Consider the following 8,358-nt stretch of genomic DNA (forward strand, 5'->3'; position numbering starts at 1 on the left):
CAGACTCCAGCCTCAGGAACAAGTACAAATAATAGAGGTTTAACTGACTGTGAATGATTACAAGCCCCATTATCATGCCTCATCATAAATTAGTGTCTCTTGCGACAAAAACCCTGAAAAACCATGAAAAAGGCATAACCTCTGGTTGTGCTGTTTGACAGTATTGGACTGGTCATGGGGCATACTGGGACAAAGCATATATAGGAGGAGTGGGGGAGGATGTTTGAGTGTGTGCGATTTTACCATTCATCTTCTGAAGTCGGTCCCTCTTTCCTCTCACAACTCAGTTTTGAACCCGAGAGAATAAATCCTGGGCTGAGTTGTTTTTTTTTGTTTTTTTTTTCCCCCAGTACACCGGTGCTGCTTCATGAGGGAGTCAGAAGCAAATATCACTTTTTTATGAGTCAGTAAATACTCTGTTATTCTAGGGAGTGACTGTTTAATGGATGTAAGATTTTATTTGATATATTACAATAAGTAAAATGGAGTATAACAATATAAACTTATATTAATAATAATATTAACTTGTGTTCAGTGTTATTTTAAGTGGAAATTAGCGGGGGGAAAGTTTTTGAAACAAAATAAGGAGGCTGCTCTAGTCAAATCTTTGCTGCATCATGACATAATTCAACTTTGATCTTATTTTTCAGGCTGTCAGTCAGAGGAGAGAGACTGACCGCTTCTTATATCTTATATCTGCGTTGGTTACACGGTCATATCTTCCTCGTCCATTAGTCACTGTGCCTCAAGACCTGGTGGCTCAGATGGTTGATGTCAACACATGCGCTTCCCCGTGGTTACCGCTAAAACAGCGCTGTCACAAGAGTGGCTTTGTGGTGGGAGTGACCGCGGAGATGAGCCGCGATGTTTTTCACAGAAGACGAACGAAACCATTTCGGCTCACAGTCGCTGTTTGCGTCCAAGAACGCATCCCGGAGAAAAAGACTACACTGAAGCCGAAACACGCCAGCCGCCTATATACATGCCTATAAATAACCAGCCAATCAGCAACCAGCCTCTAACAGTTAAACGCACAAATGAAAAAGCAGAAGGCGGCAAATTGAGTCAGAGGCCGACCGCGATTGGCCGGGTGTGATATCATTCGCGAGCCCTTACGCTGCTCGTCTCTGATTGGCCGGCGGCCTGCAGGCGTAATCCTGCTGCGAGGAGGGCGGAGAGGGGGACCAGGGGTGAGAGGAGGTTTTGGTGGGGGGGAGGGGGCATCGAGGTTTGAATAGGGAAGTTTGCAGAGCGCAGTTGTTCCCCATCCAGTCCGGAGCAGTGTTTGCAAATAGAGCAAGCATAGGCCAGAAAGGAAGAAGCCAGGCGGGGACTGGACGGACGGACGGACTCGAGTCTCCTGCTGCTGCGGCTGCTGCTCGCAACAAGCGCTTCTCGGGTCGCATCGCAGGGGGATCGCTCCTTCTTCTCTCAACGGGGCTATATTTCTACCTGACACAAATATTTTCAAGTGCAGCTCAGTTGTCTTTTTTTTTTTTTGTTTTTTGTATTTTTCCTTTATCTTTGATCAAGCTCGGGAAAAAAATGGATGTTCTACCCATGTGCAGCATATTTCAAGAACTTCAAATAGTTCACGACACGGGCTATTTCTCAGCCTTACCGTCACTGGAGGAGTACTGGCAGCAGGTGAATATGTCTTCTCTCAACTGTCTTTAAGACTCTGTTTGAGTTTGTGTGGCAAAGTGGAACTGAGCGGATTTCACGCGTCTCCGGCTTTAATATAGAGCCCGTGGTACGCCGGGGAAGTTACAAATCCCGTCCCCCGGCTGTAAACACATGTGAGCGGGGCTCAGGTGGAGTTCGGGACGACCGCTTGCCAGGGCTTTGTCATTATCAGTTTGTTTGTTTGTTTGTTTTTTTTTGTTTGTTTGTTTGTTTTTGGCAGGCTGAAGTGGATCAGTGTGTCAGTCTGACAGCTGGAGTACACGGCTCTGCTGCGCCAAGATGAATCGGGGGGGGGGGGGGGGGTGCAGTAGTAGAGGCAGCGTGTTACTGCTGCTGATTTTTATAGCTCTTATATATTCTCAGCCTGGCCTCTTGTTCTTTGAGCGGTCGGGTGAAGAGTTCATTCAGACTCAGATGTGCTGTTACTCTCTCAGGATTTCCTACTCTGCAGGGTTAGGGTTAGTCATAATCATAGTGGTATTGGCTTCTTAATTGGATGATCCAATCAGTTTCATTATAACTAAATGCAACATTACAACTAAATATAATGCCAGTTGTCTATTTTAGGATTATGAAAGTGTTCAGATCCCTTTTCTGTTGCTGAGCGTTTATTTTAGTTGAAAGACAACCCACGTGTCAACCTGTGATTTGAATGGGTTCCACAACATGACACTATCACGTCAGCCATGGCCACTTTCTCTTTGCATGAGTAGACACCAGTACAGCTGGGAAATATTGCACTGCAGAAGCCCAAAGGAAATATTTACCTGACATCGGTTTACTCTGAGCACCTTCTAATGAACGGCTCCTTCTTTTCAATTTTGAGGGGCCCAAAGTAAATTGAAGCCAGTGTATTTTTTACTCAGGAAGGATGTGATTGCATGTCAGAGGTACGCATGAGGAAAAGCAGCTGAATGGCTCATGCAGTGGGAGGAAGTTGAGTGGCTTCCTTAAAAGGACTCTAAATGTGCTCAGTGAGTCACTCTGGTTCTGAAATGACAATGCACGTTTAATGTTTAGACATGCTCAGGTGCAGGGGACTTGTCACTCTGTGGATTGTGTAAATCACAGGAAGCTGAAGTGAATGCTATAATGTGATACTCTCAGACATGATCGAGATTCAGCTCAGCTGATTAAAACCCAGGATCTGTGACTGAAGGAATGCAGAAGGTTTTTTAAACTTGCCTCAAAGAGCAGCTAACAGACAGCCCTTACTGATGAATCCACCAATAATTTAAGTATGTTTAAGTAAAGAAAAAAAAAAAAAAACTTCATAGCCTCCAAGAGCATTTAAATTCCTTTCTCAGTTTTTTCCCAAAGCTAAAAATATATCATTTACCATCATATATAATTGAAACTAATTGCAAAATATCATATTTGAGAAGGTGCAGCCAGCAAGTATTTAGCTTGCTTGAAAATGACTAAATGATTCATTTTCTTTTAACTGGCGAATTGGTTCATTCACTAATCATTGCAGCCCTAATCTCTGTAAAATAAGGATGAGTATATAATGGTCTAAAATGTCCTGCTGTAAGCATTTAACAAATATTACAACTGTATTACTACAGGAGGGACTGTAGAAAACGTGCACATGCATCATTTAAAAGGATTTCCTACACAGAAGCATCCAGTGAGTGAACCCCCTCTCTTTAGGAATGCTGTAGTTAATTTATCCTGACTGTGTTTTCATTCAAACAGACATGCTTGGAGTTGGAGCGCTACCTACAGAGCGAGCCTTACGTCTCCACATCCGATCTCAAGTTTGATGGCCAGCAAGACCTTTGGAGCAAGTTGATCTTGGCCTGCGGGGATAAGGCCAAGGCCGAGTCTGACCCAAAGCTGGCCCCGGCCCCTGAGGAGGACAATCAGGACAACCAAATCTTGGACACCAACAGTGTGAATTCAGATGCCAGCAGCGAGGCTTCAGACAGTTCTGAGGAGCTCTCACCAACACACAGCTTTACCTCCAATCCTCTGGGCTCTGTCTTGGTTGGCTCTGGACCTCTTAGCCCCTCCATCATTAGCACTCCACCGTCCTCGCCGGAGGCCAACTCAGAGCCTGGTGCTGTGACAAATGGCTGGGTCGCCACTCACACAGAGTTGCACTTGCCAGTCAAAATTAGGAGTGGCGGGGTGGCAAAGAGTTCGGAAAAGATGGGACTCATCTGCGGGGATGCTTCTCCGGATGGCAGGAGGAGAGTACACAGGTGTCACTTCAACGGGTGTCGCAAGGTTTACACAAAGAGTTCCCACCTTAAAGCACACCAGCGCACTCATACAGGTGAGTTGACACACTGATCAGAGCCAAGGCTACTCAAAATTACAGCCACGTGTGATAGATGTAACCAGGGCAGGAAGGTTGAGTCTACTGCTGTTTTAGGCTACAGCAATTCAGTCACTGAGTCACAAAATCAGCTTTTATTGAGTGAAGGGTGGAAGTGCCATGAATTCAGTCTTCCACTGTGATGGCAATGTCCATCCATTGTGAAATGTAATTAAAGGTCCGCATTGTATGATGTCCTCAGCTGGAGCACTGTGAGTATTAACTCTGCATGGCTGGATACCTAAACTGTGACCTAATCTATCTGGAATGTGACTGACTAAGCTAGTGAGGGAACAAGTAAGAGAGGGAGATCGGGAGCAGTGGGGAGGGGTTGCACATGGGAGATAAAAAGACTTCAAAACAGATTTAGTTTCACCATGGGAAGGGAATGAATGGGTGGGGAGGCGGGGCGCACAGAGTGGAAGGCCTCTGAATTGCCATTTGAGTGTTTCTTATTTTTGATTAAATGTGTGAAATTACATGTGTGGGTTTTTCATTTCAGACGTGTATTTATGTAGCACACGTCCAGCAGCACTGTGATGCTCTTAGCTTTTTTAGCATAGTCCAGGCTGCATGAAAACAGAGCCAGTGGTCAAACAGGTTCAGTGGAAGCTGGATCTCGACTGACTTGTCAACACTTATGTCATGTGGCCCAGCTCCAGGGTGATTGATGTGAATGTATTTGAATAACAACAACGCTGACCAGTTGTCGCCTTAACAGAGCGCACGGTGCATTCCTTGAGTTTTGAAGCTCCCTTCATTGTCTCCCCTTTTTTGCTTTGCAGGTGAAAAACCATACAGGTGTTCTTGGGAGGGCTGCGAGTGGCGCTTTGCACGAAGCGACGAGTTGACCAGACACTTCAGGAAGCACACTGGGGCAAAGCCATTTAAATGCAGTCACTGTGACAGGTAAGCCAGGTCATTTATCTGCAAGTCGCGTCACTGTGCTTTTGATAAGCTTCCATCCAGCTCAGACAGGGCTTCAGCATGCATTCATCACACACTTGTTGACGTTCTTGTTGACTTGATCGTCCAAATAGCGATTCATGTCTTCAAAGATTGAAAGCACTGATGCATTTTATTTAGGCAGCTTAAAAACTGGAGCCAGACTAACAAATAGACCAGGGGCTGATACTGGCTTACCTAAACCCAGTATAGCTGTTTGTATGGCACCAAACAAATGACAGACAAACCGATGACAAATTCCAATGATAGAATAAATGTTCCACTCATTGAATTTTGTCTTTGGAAAAATGTCTAGAGAGTATATATAACATTTTGTGGATTGTGTCAAGAAAAAATAATACGGGCTGATAAACCATGGTTATAAACTTTCAAACGTCAACATCAGTCTTAAAATGTGCTTTACTTTTTTTTATGTGTGTACCGTGTACTGTGCGGTGTGTATCTTGGTAACAAATAGAAAACAATAATACTAGCCCACCTCTCCTTATTGGATTTTATTTGAATGAACCTTAGTATTGGCCTCAAAACTCCAGCAACAGTCAGGCCTCATTAAAAACTAATCAGGAAGAGATAACTTGTGTGATTAAGCCAATATTTAATAAGCTGTTATTGCCTCACTGAACAATTAGTCAATATATTATCAAAATCTCAATATGTATCCAAACTTCAGGAGCTGCAACTGGTTGATGAAGGTGTAATGTTTCATTGTGGTGGTACAGTGATGCCACAGCCTACAAATCAACCAGACGTAAATCAACTCTGGTGTTTGTCCAACTTAAAAAAAAAAATGTGATGTAAATATTTGAGTACAAATATTTTTTTTTTCTCTACATATTGTTCACAAAGAATGTGTTCTATTGGCAAAGTCAAAATGGTTTGAAGCTTGATCATTTGAATAACTGAACTGAAACCTCCTGAAACATAATTAAGGTGGTTATTGTTGTTTATTAGTTATTAAATTAAATCCCCCTCTGCCATCTGTCCCCAGATGTTTCTCCAGGTCTGACCATCTGGCTCTTCACATGAAGAGGCACATCTAGAGCAGGGTGAGCACCAACCTAGCAACGCAGTGAAGGGGAAAGTTTCTAAATGAAAAAAACAAAAAAAAAAAACAAATGCCGTCTCCCGACCAGTCTCTTGTCCCAGAGCAGAGAAGTGGGAGTGTGTTCCAGCCAAAGCATGCCGTTTTGCACCATACTGAAACCCAGTGCCTCCGGGACCTCTCTATGGAGAAGGGCGCTCTGAAGGTTGTCTGTTGCAACAAGAGGACAAAATCATGGATGGGGAAGAATCTGTTCTGATTAAGAAGGACTTAAAACACACACAAAAAGGCCAAAAAAAAAAGAAAGATAAAAGACACACAAATGAAAAGTGTGAATGATCTGTATGTATGGTGCATGATGTTTTGGGGACATCTCCCGGACAGCAGATACACTGGTACTTTACAAAACTGTCTGAGGTAAGCATGTGTGCACTGTGAATGTCTGAGATTGGCCCAGTGCCCCCCACCCCTCCGCTCCGGAAGGAGAGAAGACTTTCCAGAAGAAGAGATGGATTGATGGATGGATGGACGGTGTGGGAGCTGGTACCAATGTTGCTGTGGACTGACTGGGTTTCTGGGGGAAACCTTCCACTTGCCTTGTCTCCCCTGGTGGCAGTAGGAGGATGAGGCAGGGAGGAAGGTTCTTGCCTATCTGTCTGTCTGGCACCCAGACGAGGAGGGGATGAGGGGATTTCAGAAACTTTTGATGCCTTGGGTTCAAACAGTAAGGGAGAGGGAGGGGTTACCTGTCACCTTCTGTTCTGTGACCCAGGGCCCAAAACCCCCATTCCTCTGGTCACTGTATGACAGGAGCTTTTTTTTTTTTTTTGGTGTTTTTGGTGCAGCTACTAAATGTGCAATGTGTTATGTAGCCTGGTTTATTATTTTTTTACAAGCTACAAAGCTCATTTGTAGTCCAATTGTATAAGCTGTGTGCTTAGAGGTATAACACAATTATACTATAACTTCAGTAGACAGGTGTTGCATGGTTCTAGGGTTTGTTCATTTCCTGTTTCCACTGTAATCAGGACTGCAAATAGTTTCAATAAAAGTGCAGCTAAGATGCAAACAGTTAAATGTTACAATATTGTACATAAAGCCTTGATGATTTCCTCTTAATTTTACGTCATCCACTTCCTTCATTCTGAAATCTCACCACTTGCTTGCTCATTCATCCTATGCCTTGAGGACTAATTTGGATTTTTTGTACTTTCTTTTCTATCTAATAATGCACTGTTGACCTAAATGGTGCCTTATGAACGTGACTCAGCCACGTGGAGGCGTTGGTTTCTTCTCTTGTCGGGAAGTCACATTTGTTGTATGGGTGATTTGACAAAGCTCGATCAAGGCTCAGTTACTAATTGAAGTGGAACCTCTTTTGGTTTAATGAGATGCCTGCATCGACTCCTGCAATGGTTAAATATTTTGAAAATGTATAAAGTATCTTTTTCTGTTCTAAAAAAAGTTCAGAAGCTGCATATTGCATTAAATTGAGTCAGAACATGTAAATAAGTCCAACGCTGTATGTTTAGAGCACTTTGTTCATTTATTAAAAATGTTAACTACTGTGTAGTATGTACTCAAGTCCATCACACACAGCTCTAAGGTACAAAATAACCTTGAACAAAAATGTCTTTTTTCAGACAAACTGCTGCTCCTCCTCCCTATATCCACTCCCCATCCACACCAGCCCCCACAGACAACATTCTCCCCTCCTTGTCCCCACCCGTCGCCCCATCACTGCCAGTGGGACTGAAGAAAAAGCTAAAGATTTATTGTAATTAACAGTCTGCAGTTGGACAGGCCTCGCCTTGTACTTGCTCTCAGTAATGAATTGCTAAAGGCTTTGTTGGCATGGAATCTGTCACAGACTGCTGACTGTGTAGGTTGGTTATTGACCTGTCTGGGGAGCGTTGTTTTAGCCAAACTGCAACAATGTGATGAAAACCAAAAGAGCAAGGGGGTGGGGGCTCTCAGGAGGAGCAGAGATTGAGCATCAATATTGCACATGGAAATTTGGAAAAAGGAAAAAAAAAAAGAAAAGAAAAAGACATGGCAGCAGTTCTCCTGAATCGCTGGCTTTTAACAGAGTGAAAAAGATGGATTCTGTACTTCCAATAATAATTATAGGAATTATACTTATTATCAGGATAAAGCGATTGAAGCTATCCACTCCAGATCAGTGACCTCGCTGTAGGAATTCGATGTTGCAGAAAGTTGTAACACAGTGTGCTACAACATATGGATTTCAGATCAGTGAGCTGGGGGTGTGAGACAGGATGAGTACAAACTTTAAAGTGCTTGCTGCGATAGATCTTGGAGTGCCGGCGATGTCTTTTGT

At 43.5% G+C, this 8,358-nt stretch overlaps 1 protein-coding gene across 2 annotated transcripts; it reads left to right on the forward strand.

Moving 5' to 3' along the window:
- The first annotated feature begins 1,234 nt into the window (after nucleotides 1–1,234).
- Nucleotides 1,235–8,099, forward strand: klf6a (Kruppel like factor 6a). 2 transcript variants are annotated; one of them, XM_029529471.1, is made up of 5 exons: nucleotides 1,235–1,647; nucleotides 3,385–3,829; nucleotides 4,595–4,609; nucleotides 4,795–4,918; nucleotides 5,964–8,099. In XM_029529471.1, exons 1-5 carry the CDS (start codon nucleotides 1,546–1,548, stop codon nucleotides 6,013–6,015), a joined length of 738 nt encoding a protein of 245 aa, XP_029385331.1. In that variant the 5' UTR covers nucleotides 1,235–1,545; the 3' UTR covers nucleotides 6,016–8,099. The 2 variants fall into 2 exon arrangements, with proteins under 2 accessions (XP_029385331.1, XP_029385330.1); XM_029529470.1 differs by lacking the exon at nucleotides 4,595–4,609 and having other exon boundaries at nucleotides 3,385–3,967.
- The last annotated feature ends 259 nt before the right edge of the window (nucleotides 8,100–8,358 follow it).

This window comes from Echeneis naucrates, chromosome 20 (genome assembly GCF_900963305.1).
Source record: "Echeneis naucrates chromosome 20, fEcheNa1.1, whole genome shotgun sequence".
NCBI lineage: Eukaryota > Metazoa > Chordata > Actinopteri > Carangiformes > Echeneidae > Echeneis > Echeneis naucrates.